This window comes from Ostrinia nubilalis, chromosome 20 (genome assembly GCF_963855985.1).
Source record: "Ostrinia nubilalis chromosome 20, ilOstNubi1.1, whole genome shotgun sequence".
Lineage (NCBI taxonomy): Eukaryota > Metazoa > Arthropoda > Insecta > Lepidoptera > Crambidae > Ostrinia > Ostrinia nubilalis.
In genome coordinates, this window is record NC_087107.1 from 12,204,775 (window position 1) to 12,223,507 (window position 18,733).

Sequence of the window (18,733 nt, forward strand, 5' to 3'; positions counted from 1 at the left end):
TGATAGGAGCGATTTTGCAATAAAAACTTCTGAAAATTTTAAGCATAATTACTTAAATATGATGATAATAAAAATAAACGCAGAACTAACGTGCGATGAGGCAGCTAGGTTCTGGAGTGGAGGCCGCGTACCCGAAAACGCAGCGTGTGACGTCCACCCACAAGTTGGACCGACGACATCATAAAGGTAGCAGGAAGGCGCTGGACGCAGGCCGCTACCAACCGGGCAACATGGCCGAAAGCATTGGGAGAGAATATGTTCAGCAGTAGACGTCCTATGGCTGACATGATGATGATGATGATGATGATGATGATGATGAAAAAACCCTGCCTAGTGCACCGCATACCACTAGATATGCTACAAGCTGCATAATATCGCACTAAAACTTTAAACCTTAATGATACAAGTTACAACGCATAAGACAGTCCGTGGTGTTAATTAACATTTTAACTATCAGACTGAGTTGCACCATCTTACTTTAACTTTGACAAACGTCCAAAATCTCTCAAACTCCATATACAAAAAGCACCGATTATTGTTATTGTTACGGTTAAGTGCATACGGCCTAACTGTATATGTATAAAGTGTTATGACAATAATGTCAGTAACGACAAAAGTGTAAAATAACACCTTTTTTCCATTTCAGACTCACCCAGGAGAAAATAATACTGAAAATACTTAAAAATAACTTTCGAGCGATTCCAGAATAAGCACCAGCGTCTTTTCCGTGGGACAACGAATGAACCCTGTCATCGTCGACAATTGCTTTAAGAGATCCCTTAATGATAATTTATTTTGCCCTTAAAAGGAAGACAGACAAACAAAGTTAAGTGGAAGACGGAAATCATTAGGTGTTGCCTCCATTGCTGAGCTATTTTAAGGAATTTTGTATTTTTTGACTGGTAATTTTCGTCTTCTTTTGTTTTGTTTTCACTTTAGTTAAAGTTTCCTTATTCTAGCTCGACTCAGTGGCTAGATTTAACTTTTAGTCCGAAAGATACCTTCTCGGTGCGAGCTTACCTGGAAATCTTTAAATAGACTTCGGACGCAGGTCGGCCGTAGTAAGGACAATCTGTTCAGGTGGGAATTGTTGGATGGCTCAAACTTGGAGTGCAAGTGTGGTTGTGTTCCCCAGTCGACGAAGCACATGATGTCGTGCCCTGCGTGCCCAAACAACTGCACGCAGGAGGGTTTAATAAATGCTACTGACAACGCCACTCTTGTGGCGGAGTTTTGGGCTGACACTGTGTAGGTTTGTTGTCGGTCGACACGACAAGAAGAAGCTCATACCTTAGCTAGGACTCGAGTCACGGCTTAGTACACATAAAATTTTAATTAGGTTTGGATATAGCAATCAATATGGTTGTCTAAAATGAAACACTTATTATTATGAAAAGCCTTTGTATCAATTATTCTTAAAAAACAGAAGTTTGAAACACGGAATTAGGTAGTTACTTGAATAATATGTTTTATTGTCTTGTAAGAACTATTTATTAGTCTAAACAAATAAATAAATTTTGACTTTGACCTGCATTTTTTTATTTCATACGCTACCACATTGAGTATAGTGTTGTCACCTTCATAATCCATTTCTCAAAAGCGATTAAAAACTTTAGCTATGCATTCAGTGGTGCACAGGCCTACTGGTTTGATACCTGCTCGAAATTTAATTACGCTTTATCACCGGGAGAAAGAAGTATTAATCCCCCGCAGATGGCCGGGATCGGGACCTCTGGCATTCTGGGACTCTGACCTATCTTTATTGTACAGTAGGGATGGCTATCTTCCTTAAAAAGCCTATTCATTTGCCAGTGAACAACTACCTTTTCATAAAGGTCAATCTAAATTTAAATAACTCAAAGGTGACTGACTGACTGACATAGTGATCTATCAACGCACAGCCCAAACCACTGGACGGATCGGGCTGAAATTTGGCATGCAGGTAGATGTTATGACGTAGGCACCCGCTAAGAAAGGATTTTACGAAACTCCACCCCTAAGGGGGTAAAACGGGATCCACGCGTACGAAGTCGCGGGCGGCTAGCATGGTAATAATTGAGGGAGACCTATGTTTAGCAGTGGACCACCTATGGCTGAAATGATGATGATGATGAACTAGCGCGATTTTAGGTACGTCAAGGATCGGGACGTCTTGTCATTGGTATTTTGGGACTCTGGCCTATCTTTATTATACAATGGATCTTCTATCTTCCAAAAAAGCCTTATTTGTACAGCAACCGCGGAAAACATTGAAAAACGTTACCTATTAAAATCATATGATATCACAAGTATTGGGCTTTATGTTACAGCATTGTTCGTTCCAGTAGGCGTAACAATATTTTAGAAGGAATTAAGTACTTTACTGTACTCGTTAATAAAGAAGTGACCTCTACTATAACACTGAGTGGTACTATTTTTAATTATTTAGACGGGCACAAGAATACATCAACTGAATTGAATAGATCTTTGATTGACCTGATCCCAAAAAAAATACTCTGAATTTGTTTTTTATTACCTTAACATAAGGAAATTCATCATTACTAAGTAATTGAACTTTTCCGCAATACTGCTAAAGTAAAATTAAACAACGAAAACCTTTTAACCAAAACACCGAAGAGATTATAACTTCAAACATTTGCTTTAAATAAATAAATGAGATTCCAACAAAATCAATTTGGTTCGGTCAAACTCGTAGGAAGACGGTACTTAATAATAAATCAATTAAAAGGGGTTTTGCCCTTCAAAACTTAGGCTTAAGAGTTCATCCCTCAAATGCTAAGTTTGCCAAACTGTTTGGTCTTACCCGTGCTAATGGTTTTAACAGCAATCACGAAGGACTAATTCAATATGTGGAACGGCTTTTCATCTAGACACACGGCAGTGTATCAAGCCAAGTTCAAGTAAAGGTACTGGCTAGCCAGTGCCGAGTGTAATATTACACGAACCACTTGGTGCCACTTTTGACCCTTCTCTAACTCAAAATCTACTTTTCCTATTGTTGATAGAACTTTTATTAGACTTTTATGACATTTAAAATTGGCTAAGAGTAGGCGCACACCGTTGATTTTTCGTCGGCCGATAGTTTAGTCGGGCAGTTGATCAGTATGGGCATGTATGGGAGTGCGCACACTACGCCGATTCGAATTGGCCGATTCTTCATACAATTTAAAATCGGGCACAAACTATCATCGGCCAACTAAAAATCAACGGTGTGCGCCTACTCTAAATGCGAGTCAGCCTTCAATGAAACGTTTTGTATTTGTACTAAATTGAACATACGAATATCATTGTCATTAAATCTAAAACGATGTGTATGAATGTTAGGGAAATGAATGTAACATTTAGTACAAATAGCTTTTAGATTTTAGAAATCTTATATTTTCAGTGAGTGCTCGATTCAATGAGATATAAAATTGAGTAGGTACAGAAATACACAGTTGTAAGAATCAAACCAAATTAAATAGGAAATGACTTATGGACCTTGGCTCTTTGAGAACCACAGACAAACACAACCAACTGTCTCCTGATTCCTCAACTTCATAACAAGGTGTAAGAGTGCACGACCGTAATTTCTTTGGGGGAAAAAATTTCCCCCTTAGGGGGTGGTTCGGTAAGTCCCGGCAGATGGCGAGCGGCTATTCAAATTTCGCCGGAATTTATTATTAAAAAAAGTTGCTTGACCCTCTTATGCGTTCTGTTTAAATAATAGTACTTTAAATACTTCATTCGAGGATTTCCGGGGAACATGTTGGTTGTTTAATATTTCCGCGTAATTTGGGAGAACTTTTTCTTACTTTGTTTATTGGGAATTTTCGGATTGAAGGAGAGCTTCGACGCATTTAACTTTCAAATGTAGGTTAAGTATCGCGAGATTTGACATAAGCAGAGCTGAACTTCGAACTACTATGTTCTTCTAGTTAATTTCGTTGCTGGTCCAATGACAGTTTAACTTTCCCCCGGGACAAAGTTGACCTTCAGGTTGTTTTTTTTTATTGGCGATCAAGCTGTAGATCCTGGCTACATATAAGTTACAACGGTGGGAACGAGAGGTGGGAATAGTCCCGTATAAGCAAAGTTGAATCAACATGATTGGTGTTTCGCCTATTTACCTTAAGTTGTTGGTCCTTAGACACTGATAGTGTCTCAAGTTCTGTACCGATTATGATCTCAATTATGGCAATCCAGAATATTAATGGAGTGTAATAGATATCTTCTCAACTCTAAAACTATTTACAACTTGCACTATAAAATTAGTGGAAGTGTGGATTCCGTATCCAGGACCGGTCGTTATGGAAATCCTTGGGGGAGGCCTTTGTCCAGCAGTGGACGTCATTCGGCTGAAACGAACAAACTAAACTTAAACTGTTTTTCTATGAATGTTACTGTGGTTAGGCAAACAATAGCAAACTCATTAACTCTATGGCGAAGCAGGTGAAACCGAATGGGAAAATGGGGCATGTTTACGAGCCATCTAGAGCCATGTAGGGCCAGTTAGAGCCACTTTTACGCCAAACGTACTACACTCAGACTTAGGAACGACGGACAGCCAGCAAGAAATATGTTGTTTTTGGACAATAATAAAATTGTTAACTGAGCAACAATCCTTTTTAAGTTAAACCAACTTGTTAAGAAAAAAATTAGAAACATGTTGCGAAAAATGTCTTCACTGTTGGAGAAATAGTATGAAAAAGTCATAATAAAAGCAGATAAATAAATAAAGAAATAAAATAACTTCAGACTGGATGATAATCAAGAAGTTTTAATTTTACCCTACTGCGCCAGAAGGAGAGGGAGGTTAATGTTTTTAACCTATTGTCTATTCGAAGTTCTTTAACTTTTATCGAAATATTTCCCAAGCCTACTAAATATTGATTTCATTTCAATTAGTATTGTCTGTTACCCTTAGATTTTACCTATACCAGTTACCCCGAGGCCGTTAAATCGCATGGTCCACTCCACGGGTACACAAGAAGGGCTGCAATGCGAGAGGAATGGCGACGGATTGTGAGGCTTGCCACCGGGCCGGGTATGACGGCCACGACCACTCTGGCAAGAGTGTAGCGACGAAGAAGAAGAAGTAGTTACCCTTAGTAAAACCTTTTCGTAGTTTGACTCAAATGTATTAAGTTAAGTATTTTGGCATCCTAAACTCTCAGTGTGCGTCTCTCATATAATCGTTCCCTTTACAGTAACAGGCATGGCAAACGGCCACTTACCTCCTCTGTCCTCGCACTCCTTTTTAATTATATCACTTGAGTACAAAGGTACGATGATTAGCCCCTTCAAAGCTCAAACTGTTTGAAGAATCAATTACATAATGAAGGGTATTTTGAAATATATTTTTTGCCTTTTAGGGATTAGGATTTTTGGCTGCTAAAGATTTCTTTTTATTTGCGCAAAATATTGACGCTCCCAGATTAATTTGAATAGAAAATAATATTTTATAAAAATTGATCCCTGATTAACATAAAAATAGCTGACTAGTGTCATTATCCCTTGGGCAATTTATGACATGACTTAATTTGCGTCATTAACGTCATTTTAAAAGTAAAACAATAATTGTGAAGCTTTCTTGATAAAAATGTGTTAAGTACATTTATTATAGAATTTTATCCTTCTTTCCTGTAGTTTACAATAGACCTAAATTAGAAGCTGTTGCGATAAGAAAATTTTAAAACCATATTTAATAGAAATCCTGAAATATTGATAAGAATAATTTCAAACAGAACTTCGTATTTTTTTTTATGCAAGAATAAATTCATTAAAGTCAAAATTTCTTTATTTGTTTAGACTAATAAATAGTTCTTACAAATCGTCATTTTGCTCTTAAGGAGCCTCTACATGTCTCATAATCTTTTTCATTCTTCATTATTGACGTCTTTAGCTCATACCTATACTTATAGGTCCTTTTATTAAACTAAAATCTTAATTAACCCCTGTAATACAGTCCTATTTGGAACTTCAGTTCATCCCGCTTTATTTACAGGCCGTCAGTATTCCAAATAAAAGGGGGTGAAGGGAGGGTGAAAAACCATCCCCCTCTCGTTATTTTCACTTCCCCAGTTTATTGCAAACAATAAATAACATTAGGTTTATGACGCGAATAAAAAACGTGGACCGCGACGGGTTGAAATTTTAATTTTATTCGGGTAACTTTAGTGCGCGCGCTTTGGGGGGGTTAGAAGTTAGAACGTACTGTTTGTTCCATCATAAGATCATTTCATAGACTAGTTTGCAAGATTTTCAGCTGTGTTCTAGACTAAAACTGTCTAGATCCGTATATTATTTCAGTCATAAAACCTATAGCTTTATTTCGAATTTTTGAAACGACAGTTTTAATTGGTTGATTCAACTATAGCCCGGTCGCCGAGCACGTAGAATTTCGTCCGGAGCGGTGACCGGACTATACCTATCTTGAATAGATTTCGTAGGATGTGTAAAATTACTTATTCAAACTCAAAGAAGTTAGGTATGCGCATTCATTCATAAGTAATTAAATACTAATTTTACATTATACGCATAATATTCATGAATATAATACAATCTAAACTTAGCAAGAATGAAAGTGATAATGAACCAATGACATACTACCTATCATATAAAACATCTTAGTAATGAACAAGAAAACATACCTTGATGGTAAGTAGCAGCTTCCAATATTTTTCTTCCTTGTGCAGCTCGGTGTAACCACTAACCACACGCGTACCTATAATAGAGAAAGTCTTTATCACTGACGAGCAAGTTCTATAGCCACTTTGTTTAATTAAAAACACTATAAATCTACACTTTTCACGTAAAAATATGCAGCGTTTGAAAGCTCGACGGAACAAAATTCTGTTCTGTCATTTTTTGGGTCATAGACAACAATTGAGTTATTCAAATTTAGAACCACGCTATCAAGCGTTCCAAAATCAAATAGTCATAAAAATATCAAGCTCAATTTTGTCAACACTGAATCGTACAAGGGCGCTATTATCAATACTGGATTATTAGTTCCGAATTTTGCCACTTGACGATACAAAATAAATTGTCAAAAAGATCATTTTTCTTGACCTAAAAGATGACGAGGTATGTTATTTTCCTTTATTAAGTATATTTGTAAAGGTATTACGTACTTCATTTGAATACGTATGACGTCACTCGTAGGAGTGAATATTTATTTATAAGGTTTTTAATAGCTGATAAAACATAATTTAGATAATTAATTATTATCCATCACCATTATCGAAACCAACTTGAATAAAAATTAACTGTTATCTCACTGAAGCTTCGAACTTTGTATTTGGCCATCAAAACATCTATAAATACCCTTCAATCCGAACTTTTACTACAAAACGAGGGGACTAAATGCAAATTATCTTTCTCACTTTTTAATTAACCAATTTTACGCATCTGGGGCCTTAGTTCACCTCTTTGGAACTCATTCAACTTCATTATAGAAGACAATTAAGCTTAAAACAAGCTTTAATTAAGTCTGTTTGATCCAAAGTCAACCCTAAGTAGCAAAGAATAAAGGGTAAGTATACTGCAAAGGTTCTTCGAAGAGTATGGCAGTCGTTTAGGTAATTTTGGATTAATCGCGTCTTAAGGAATGATTTTAGGGATAATTGAGGATAAAAGCCTCATCCAGGACTTAAAGTTTAACTTTAAATTGAGGTGCGAACACGTAGAGAAATGTGTGATTAAATGTATTCGGTAGTCAATTAAATACAATTTAATTCAAATAATTAGTTTAGGTCTAGAATAGATTTCTAATTGTTCTTTATTAACGTGCCTAGGTGGTAAATAATTTTAAAAAAAGTAGTTTGAACTAGTCAGTTGACATCCTTTTTTAGAGCTTTCAAAACGCGATTCACTTGTTACAACAAATCAATTGATTAGCTAAATATTTATTGATTTTAAATTACTATAATATTAATTTACAGTTAGTTTTAAAGGCTAGATTTTTTAAAATAGAAATAGGTAATTCCTTTGTGTTGGTTATATGAATACACTGCTCAAAATAATGATAAAATAAATAAGCATCTCCAGTAGGCCTAGGATGCGCGCCGCGATAAGCGTTTATCACGCCATTTTATCGATTTTACGTGATAAACCTATACATTTGTCGTCTGAAAACATCGATAAGATTTTATCACGACGGGCATCCTATCCCGGCAGGGCAGAAAACGTTTTCATATCCATGAGTCATTGACTACGATCCTAGAAGGTCGCTTCATCACGGCAGATCAAGCTTAACTACAATCATCTTAATGTCTTTGTAATAAGTACTATTTTTGCAAGAAAAATGTATAGTCTGTACTTGCCTAATTACTACGAAGCTACGAGTGCTACGACGTCCGCATTCCTTCTCGTAGTATAATCGTATTATCCAATGTTCTACGGGCTACGGACTACGGCGCTATGAAACTGCACTCGTAACGCTACGAAATAAATGGATTGTAGAATAGAAGCTTCAGGCATGATTAATTTTCATACTGGCTTCTGCTCGTGGGTCTCTCGAATTCAAATTCAAATACAAATTCAAAAAAGTATTTTTTATATTTATTTATTTATTTATTTATTTATTTATATAATTCACTGTGGACTTACAGTTTTACCCAAGACGTCCATCAGCGGCAGAAGTACAGATTACACGATTTACATAAATAGGTGCTTAAATACTATGCGACAGAAAATTGTATACCTCCAAAATATACTGAACCATACTGTCAACAAACACGTCAATATGGGGTTTTTTCGCGAGAAGCGCATTTAATGACGTCAGTGCTCTAATTGTAGGGCAGTTTTGTGCATTGCGGGTGCGCGTCACGGGCACGTTGAATAGCCTAGGGCGTCTCCGCGGAGCCACCAGGCCTCTGTCAGTGTCCACACACAGCTTTGGGACCGATATACCTATCCTGCTAAGAGCAGCCGGGCTATCAATTTTTCCTCGCATAATCAGGGTATAATGTTTAACGAGTAGAAGTTTCCTTCGCAGCTCTAATGTGTCCATGCCTACCATACCAGCTATGAAACGAGACGGATATAATAGGGGGTAGTAGCCGTACTGGCGCTTGTACATAAACCTAGAAAATTTCTTTTGAATTTTCTCAACCATGAGAACGTACTTCTTTTCGGGACTATCCCATACAATTGCTCCGAATTCTAATTGACTCCGCACGTAGGCATTGTAGAGGAGAACTGGGACTCTGTTATCATTAAATTGATACGCTATTCTCATCACAAAACCTAGTATTTTATGTGCACTACTGCAGATGGCTTTGATATGCTGACGGAACTCGAGCCTAGAATCAAGGTTTAGTCCAAGGTCTCTTATTTCAGTTACACGCTCTAGAGGACCACTTAACAAAGTGTATGCTCTATATTTCTAACTTGATAAATGAAGAACTTGTTACTAGATTAAAACCTAATAACTTAAAAGTTTAATAACAAGGTTAACTGAGAGATGCCACACAGCATTAATTTCGCTTTTTTATACCCAAAATTTTTGTGTGCAATAAAGATTTGAAATAAATAAATAACCATTTTAATGTAACAGAGTTTTGCCTATTTATTTATTTCCAAACATCTTAAAAGCTCAGAATATTTTTTTTTATACCAGACAAGGCAGGTATTTGACCGCAATCGCACCTGGTGTTAAGTGAGATGCAGTCTATTCCAAATCGCTTATAAGACTGATTAAATGTCAAATTAAGTACATGCATAAATATAAATGCACAAAACAAAATTATGTTCGTCTCCATGATAAATCATTCGTCTATAAATCAAGAGATAGATAGACTTTATTGTCCCTAGATCTTTCGAAATCTACGTTATAAACCATCATCTAGCCGCGCAAGCCATTTTTTATAGCCAAAATAGATAAAAACAAACAAATTCGTCCCTAGAACATTAGCCTAAATGTAAAACTTGTAATGTTCTGCAGCGGCCGATCTGATAAAATTTAATTTGTACCCGCTATTAGGAGATCCTATCAGGACCAAGAGGAAAAAGCCTCCCTGATGTATCTTTTTACTTTGTATTTAGTTTACGGCCTAAAGAATTTCTGGGGTAAATTATGAGATAGGAATTTATTTTTGTGAGAGCGATACTGTAATTTTGCCAACTTTTATAACGATTTTAAACGGTGAAAGTGGCTAATCGCTAATTTATTTAATTAAGCTATGTTTTTGGGATCCAAAAGTCATACAAATCTTTGTAACTGAGCCCCCAAGTATTTTTCGACTTTGAGAAGTACCAATACCTTCGCTTTTAAAATATTTAGTCTTTTAAGCGCCTAATAATAAGAATAATTAATTTTACATAGTCGCTGACATAGCCCGACGGATTATCAAGCTGAAGTGGCAATGGGCAGGGCACATAGTACGCAGAACTGACGGCCGATGGGGCAGCAAGGTTCTGGAGTGGAGGCCGCGTACCGGAAAATACAGCGTGCGACGTCCACCCACAAGGTGGACCGACGACACCATAAAGGTAGCAGGAAAGCGCTGGACGCAGGCAGCTACCAAACGGGTAACATGGAAAGCATTGGGGGAGGCCTATGTTCAGCAGTGGACGTCCTATGGCTGAGATGATGATGATGAATTTTACAATCGTAGCTCAAAATAAAAGATTCTTCAGCCACTAAGAATATTTCTCACGCGTGGCCAAAGAGTTCAAAGAGTTACCGCAACATTTGATTTAAAAAAATGAAAATCTTAAATCTGTATTGTATTCTCAAAAGAATCCAAACACATTCCAATTTCAAAAGCTAATATGTCAACGAACTTTGACGAGCGGAGGTCGTTAATTACTACGGTTGGCAGCACTTCCGGCGCGGGGCGGAAGTGCAAGCAATATCCGATCTATCCTGCTTTGAACGCCTTCCCGGCTGAACCCCGGGACTAGAATAATTTAAGACTGAGGAGAAAGGAAATTTAAATATGTATTGATTACAAACCGCAATTACGTAAAACTGCGGAAGTTGGGATCTCACTTTGTACTTACATATTATTTACCTCTTCATATCCCTCAAGATGATGACAGGACAAACAATAAATCTCATTCAATTATTTAAAATAAATTAATAATCTGGTCCAATAGAAACTGGCAACTTTATAAATAAATAAAAATTTGCTTTGCAAGACACATTGTTCCAGTTTAATAAAACGAGACGGTTTATAAAACCAGACATCAGAGTCGTGCCTGGTGACCTTAGTTTTAAATCCACACTTTCAAAATCTAAATAAATCTACTGTCGCATTACTAAGGCTGGGTTGCACCATCTTACTTTGACTTTAACAAACGTCAAAAAATTTACAAACTCCATACAAAATACACCGGTTATCGATAAAGTTACGGTCAAAGATAGGTGGTGCAACTCTGCCTTAGAGCAAGTTCTGAACCTAAAATAATTTGCTTATAACTGAAGATTGAAAGTGACTTATTCCATCAAGATCACAAGTTAGCAAGCCCATATTGCAATGGAAAACCCTCTCCCAAGCCCTTAAACGAATGTCGTCAAGTTATAATAAAGTTATAACAAGTTAATTCGACAAGGGGCGGCAAATCTGATAATGTAGACTGAGCTCTTAAGATGTTTTCGCGAATTACAGCACTTAGTTTGCTTTAAAAGCGATGACAGCACTCACTAATCGAGTTACCGCCATTTTGAGCGGCCATTTTGTTGCGCCTGTCATCGTTTTGGCGCGAAAGTTGCTGTGATTTGTTGAAGGTTAATTTAATTAATCGGGTTAAATGGCGATGGGCTCATATTTTAAAGATAAAAGACTTAAAGTTCACATAATGGACGTTTACTTGTCATAGTCACTTAGCCTTAAAATATTTTATCATTTTAGGGCATAAAAGATCTTTACTCAAACCTGAAACTTTGGCAAACAACAAACTCTTAATGAATTGGTCAGAAAATAAACAACTCATAGCGCCATCTAGTTCACGTTATAGTAAAATGTGGTTAAATCGTTGCCATAGCAACACATAACTGTAACAAAACACGGAAATAGAAAACAAAAACATTGTTTTAGTTTTATCGTCCTTTTAAAAAAATGGCCAAGGCTAAAACTGGAGCGGTTTGGGAGGATAGAGAAGTACTTTTCGATCTACCCTTTGCGTAAGTTCTATAACATTATAAGTGCTAAATATTGGTCTAAATTGAATAGAGAATTTTCAATTTTATTTTCTAGTCATCAATGTCCTTGATTAGACACTAAATTCAGCACGTGTAGGTACTACTTACATACTTGGGATAGTATGTATTCTCAAACGATAGTACTTACGCACATAAATAATGTTATTATAATACGTAGGATAGGAATTTGGGCCTAATGACAAAAGTTAGTTTTTGCTCTGCAAACAAGATCTAAAGTTTTAAAAAACTTCGGATTCTGGCAGCTTTATAAAATTTCTTTATTATGAAAGAGATTTTAACTTACGATTTTTTTTTAAATACGTAGACGCACTACTCTCTCTAACTATGCACTAATACAAAGGCCTTTACAGCTACCTGAAGCTGCGACCTGGAGAGAAGATCTTTGACCGGATCGAGCCGATTGAGGATACGAAAGGCAACAGCGGCACCAAAGGCAGGATGGTGGTGACCAACTTGAGGATCATCTGGCACTCCTTGTCATCACCGAGGATTAATATTTGTAAGAGTCTCCCCATTCTTGGTTTATCAAAACATGAACCTTGAACATTGAATTTTATGCTTATTGTCATGTCCGATTACCCATTAGTGGGTGGTATACTCATTAGAGGTAACCCAAAGCAAGAACAAAGGAAATGCGTCATCTGTGTGTCTTGTCTTGCCAATAGGCATTTAAGCAAAATGATTTTGCATGTTAGTAGCTACCAGAGGAGAACTATTTTACCCTTTAATATTACTATTATCAGTCCAGAAGCAAGTAGCAATGCAAATCTAATTTTTTGGCGGTAGCTATGTGTCTTTATAATGTCATAAAGCTAGCAGGGAAGCGCTGAACGCAGGCCGCTACCAATCGATCAACATGGAAAACATCGGGGGAGGCCTATGTTCAGCAGTGGACGTCCTATGGTTGAAATGAGGAGGACGATGATGATGAAGTGTCTTTATTATGATAATACTTTTCTGCGTTAACTGTTTCAGCTATCGGCCTAAACTGCATGATATCAACCAGCACCAAAGTGGTGAACTCTGGCCTGAGGGGCACCATGCAAGCGCTGTACGTCTTGGCTGCGTACAAGTCCAACAGATACGAGTTCATCTTCACCAACCTGTCTCCGAACTGCGTCAGACACTACACCTCTGTCGTGGGGGTCCATAAGTAAGTATGTTTTTACTATTGTGAGGTGTTTGACTCAAAGTTAACCAGATGTTAAGATTAGATCCAGCCAGTGAGGTAGGCAACATACGAGCCTAGAAGCCTATTCAGTCTTGCTTCAAAAAGGCATCCAGATAAACATTGTTTGAGGTATACAACATCAGCAAGGCATGAGGGCAGGCAAATAATTTGAGAATGGCATTAATCGGTATCATTCTTATGTTGCGCAAACTACTATTCAGTATGAATAATTCTTCCACCTGTATTTATTGGTATTATTGCAGAGCATACGCAGCTTCAAAAATGTATCGGGATCTGAAACTTAGAGGAGCCATCATACACAGTAAACAACTGAGAATGCTGCCTCAGGAAAAGGTAATTTTTAGTCGTTTATTAAATCCACATCTGATTCATTAAACTCATCATTATCACCATCCCTTGTAAGGTTTCCCCAATTTCTCCAAAAGCATAAAACTCGATCCTCATACTATTCTTCTTAAACCAGTGCGTGCTTGTGTCATCTCCTTTCTGATTCTCATCAGGACTCCTCTCATAAACTTGTCGATTGCATCCGTCACAGCTTTTGTGAGACCATCCTAGACTCTTCAATCTGTTCTTTAGTTCGTAAAAAGTTAAGCCATAAATGGTGGTGGCTACTTGCCACCTTTTTCATGGCCACTGCTTTCAGATTTACTTCAACGAGCAAATTATGTGGATATTTATCCAATATCCATTCTGAGTAACATTACAAGACCAAACCAAAGATCGAGTGACCAGCCCCCAGACACTTTATTTCAGTTGAGACGCTTATACCTTGTTCCATAACTTTCGCCACCTTTTTCATTACCACTGTTTTCAGATCTGCCTCAATGAGCACAGTATCTGGAACCTGTCGAGTGACTCCGGCAACCTGGGCACGCTGCTGGTCACCAACGTGCGGGTCGTCTGGTACGCGGAGGTCAACGACGCCTTCAACGTCTCCATGCCATACATCACTATTGAGAGTGTACGTTTGTGTTTAAATCTAGCAGTAGCTTTTAAAAGATAATATCCTTTTGTATATTCGGAATCGGCTCCAAGACCCAAGATAGAGAAGCTTAGTGAGCATTTTAAAGGTCATATCCATCAGCTTCATGTATGGGCTACAAAGAATAATGATAAAGACTTGTTTGCGCTTCTGAATCAAGACCACTGGCTTTAGAGTCTGAACCTCTTGAGTAGACCTAACGGGACTATTCCCACCTCTCGTTTCCACTGACAGCTACATTTCCTGTGTAACCAGGATCTACAGCTTGACAGTCGACCAATGAAGATACTAAGTTGACGTCTACTTTTAAAATCTTGATTTTTCTTTCTAGATTTCCATCCGCGACTCCAAATTCGGCGAAGCCCTCGTATTTGTCGTGCGTCCCACTTCTGGAGGCTACGTGCTGGGCTTCAGATGTGACCCTAAGGAGAGACTAAGGCCCTTGCTGACGGAGCTGCAAGCATTGCACCAAGCGTACACTGAGAGACCCATCTTTGGCTTGGAAATGACTTGGGGCAATGAGGTCAGTGTCAAAAGTTGCAATAGGCATATTCTTTTTGAGACGACCTACTTCAATTGCTAATCCTGGCTATTACTTTTTTACAGACATCGAAACCAACTACTGACAACATCGAAGAGCTGGAAGAAATAGGGGAACCTAGAGGAGAAATGGGCCCAAATCTGTATTTAGCTTCTCAACTGTCACAGAATAAAGGAGAAGCTGAAGTACAGCCGGTGTATAGCCCTTACTTGGGATTAGCAATTGAACCCTTGAAAGAAGGGTTCACGTTGAAGAGTTTATTTGAAGTTCAAACAACATCCTAAAATGTGGATGTTTTGTAATTAAATAGATTTTATAAATTTAAAAATCTTTACTGATTTATTTTATCCCGTCCTTTCAGGCCATGCGTAATTTTCAGTATCTTTTCAGAAGCTAAAAAAAAATGCATTGTGAGGCCACCGAATATTAAACTCCTCGCAGGATATAGTCGTGGCTAAAAACTAAAGTTTCATGTCCGTAACTATAGCTCATAAAAAAGTTAAACAGACAAGTTCAAACCTGTCATCTGTCAAAAAAAAAGCAAACAGCTGTTTCTGTGTGCATGTTTATTTTCGAAGTTTCTCATAATTTTTTTGAGAATTTTATTGATAATTATAGTCCCCGAGATAGTATTTCATATTTATTATGTTTTAAAACCATACCAAGAACATAAAACCGTTGGTTACCTAAATGAGAAGTGTTTTTCGTTGCTTGTTTTTGACTTACCTAATTACTAGGTAAAAAAGCTATTTATTGAGTAACTAGAAGCGTCTATCCCTCAAGGTAATCAAGAATATTGGCTAATATACGTATTAACCTTCATTTTATGTTTTAAATAAGTGTACAGTGTAGTGGTTGATGGTTCTGTAGTTGTGATTTTATTTTTGAATTTTGTGTTGTTTTAGTGGTAGTGGTATTTTAAATAGTCAGGAAAATGAATAAAGAAAATAATAGGAGTGCAGCTGGTCTGGTAAGTAACCTATTTCTATAATTTTTATCATATTTACTCATTTAAGCATCCTTCAACTAGAACCTAAATAAACAGTGTGATTTTTCAGGAACATTTTATGTTTTCCGCTTCTTGTTGTCAATAATATCGTCTCAATAGTCATTAACATTCCATAGTAAATCAAGATAATTATTGTCTGTAATTAGCTTTGTAACTCAAATGAACATTTATTAATTGCTTCTGTTTTTGTAATAAGCTATCATCGTCAACTTAACTACAACTTATTGGCTACTTTGAATCATGAACTATTTGATGCTGACTGTACTGTTAATAAATGTTTTATCTATCTAATATGTAAATTAATAACATATGCAATATAATTATAATAGGAAATCCCTCTATTACTGATGCTCTTGGTATAATCAGCTGCTAAACTTAGCCAATATTTTCTAATTTCAGCGACGCTCAGCCATTGCTGAAAGAATCCGTCTGCGAGAAGAATGGTCAGAACTGAAGGGAAATCCGGACCCGCTCAGTCCAAGCAACCGACTGCCAGGGAGACCAATGACAAAGAAGAAACCACCAATTGTGAAACGAAATAATGTGTTCAAGAAACCAGTCGTAACTAATTCTAATACAAAGAACAATCTAGCAAGAGATGTCTTGACTGCAAAAGTAAGTGATAACCTCATTTGGTAATTCATTTTATGAAAATATTTATTTATTACTTGAGCTCTTGCTCTGGTCACATAATGGATAAAACAAGCAGTGTCTATGTAAACCTATTCTATTAACTTAGGCTGGGTTGCACCATCTTACCTTAACTTTGACAAACGTCAAAAATCTACTAAACTCCTTACAAAAAAACACTGGTTATCGTTACAGTTACGATCAAACTAAGGTGGTGCAACTCAGCCTTAGACTGCCAATTCTATAGTCAGTAGGTCCAACCCCATCATCTGTTTGACTATTGTAGTGAACCCACTTCTGACACGAGCATATTCAGTTTAGCTGGATGGTTAACAGGGTCTATTATTAATTTGCTTTTTATTATTATTTTTTCTATTAAACAAATAACAACCGCATCTGTGGTCTAGTGTTAAGACTATCTGCTTCATACCCAGAGGTCCCGGGTTCGATTCCCAGTGAGGGCAGATTTTTCTGTTCGGTTTTGTTGGTGGTAGGGCTAGTTCTAAGTCTGCCTGGCTAGCTACCACCATCTTACCTAAGTGTGTCGCCATAACAACAATGTTAACAGCATTGTTGTGTTCCGGCAGTTAGAGGTAAGATAGCCAGTTCCTCCGTGGTTGAGGATTCCGGGTGAAGCTCGCTTCCACCTTCGGCCTGATCATCACTTACCATCAGGTGAGATACAGGTCATGAGCTTCCTCGTTGTGGATTAAAAAGAAACACCAATTATTTTTCAGGTAGCCCAAAGCGTGCAGATGTCAAGCGAAGTGCTAGTAGGAGTGGTAGCGCTGGTGGAAGTGGGGGCGGAGTCCCGCGCTCTGGCGCTGCGGGCGGCGCTCACTGCGCTCGGGGCTTCGGTCGTACCCGCTTGGAGCCCTATCGTCACGCATCTGGTTTGGGCTCAAGGTGAGATTGTTAGGGACATAAGAAAAAAAAGTATGTAGTATATCCGTTAAGTATACCCATAACACAAGCATATTAGTTGCTTATTTTGAAAACTAGAGCCCTATCGTCACGCATCTGGTTTGGGCTCAAGGTCAGATTGTTAGGTTAGGCACAAAGCATGCAGATGTCAAACGAAGTCAAAGTCACCACGCTGGGGCTTCGCTCGTGCATTCTTGGAGCCCTATCGTCACGCATCTAGTTTGGGCTCAAGGTGAGATAAAATTAGGCACAAAGTGTCACGCGATGTATCTGGTTTATCCTCAAGGTGAGATGGTTAGGCTAGGCACAAAGCATGCAGATGTCAAACGAAGTCAAAGTCACCACGCTGGGGCTTCGCTCGTGCATTCTTGGAGCCCTATCGTCACGCATCTAGTTTGGGCTCAAGGTGAGATTTTAAGGTGTAAGATGTCAACGAAAGTCAAAGTCACCACGTTGTGGCTTCGGTCGTGCCCGCTTGGAGCCCTATCGTCACGCATCTGGTCTGGGCTCAAGGTATGATTGTTAGAAACATAAGAAAAAAAAGTGGTATATCCGTTAAGCTAGCACCCATAACACAAGCATATTAGTTGCTTATTTTGGGGCTAGACGGCTTTCACCAGTTGAATTTTCATTGGTGACCGCCAAGCTGTAGATCTTGGACACACAGGAGTTGTAGCGGTGAGAACTAGAGTCTTATCGTCACGCATCTGGTTTGGGTTCAAGGTGAGATTTTTAGGTTAGAGTGAGGCCCCGTTAGTGCGTTGCGCTACGTTGCGTCAACGCAACGTCGTCGCTGCGTCGTTTTCCATATATTTTTTATGTCATGCCCCATTAGTCCGTTGCATCGTCGCGGGCGACGTTTCAACGGATCGACGGACAAGAGACGAAGCGGGATCCCTGCATTGTCGGAGATCTGCTGCGACCATGGACATTGATCCACTGTTAGGACGTTTGTACCTACCCATTGCGAAGGGTGAACTGAGACGCAGCTGCGACGGCGTGCATACTAGAGATGGGTTATACTAGGTAAATTTGATACTAGGTGCACCTATTCCTAGTATTTATTAATACTCGACCCAAATACCTATTCCACCTAGTACGTAGTAATTTAGCATACTTGACGCGACTAGTGCGGACTAATCCACGTAATTGCGTAATACACGACTACGGATTACGCAATAATAACCTCTATTACTTTGATGGTAGGGTCGGAAATCGTGTAATTTATAAAATACTAGGTGGATCAAGTATTAAAAAAATTGGAATAGGTGCCGCCTAGTACTGTAAAATACCTAGTGTGT

The 18,733-nt window shown here is 38.1% G+C and overlaps 1 protein-coding gene across 1 annotated transcript; it reads left to right on the forward strand.

Annotated features, from left to right (window-relative positions):
- The first annotated feature begins 12,027 nt into the window (after window positions 1-12,027).
- Window positions 12,028-15,153, forward strand: LOC135081906 (Bardet-Biedl syndrome 5 protein homolog). The gene is made up of 7 exons (XM_063976687.1): window positions 12,028-12,112; window positions 12,502-12,650; window positions 13,127-13,304; window positions 13,586-13,676; window positions 14,161-14,307; window positions 14,660-14,851; window positions 14,935-15,153. The coding sequence occupies exons 1-7, from the start codon at window positions 12,048-12,050 to the stop codon at window positions 15,151-15,153; spliced, it is 1,041 nt and encodes a 346-aa protein (XP_063832757.1). The 5' UTR covers window positions 12,028-12,047.
- Window positions 15,154-18,733: the final 3,580 nt, after the last annotated feature.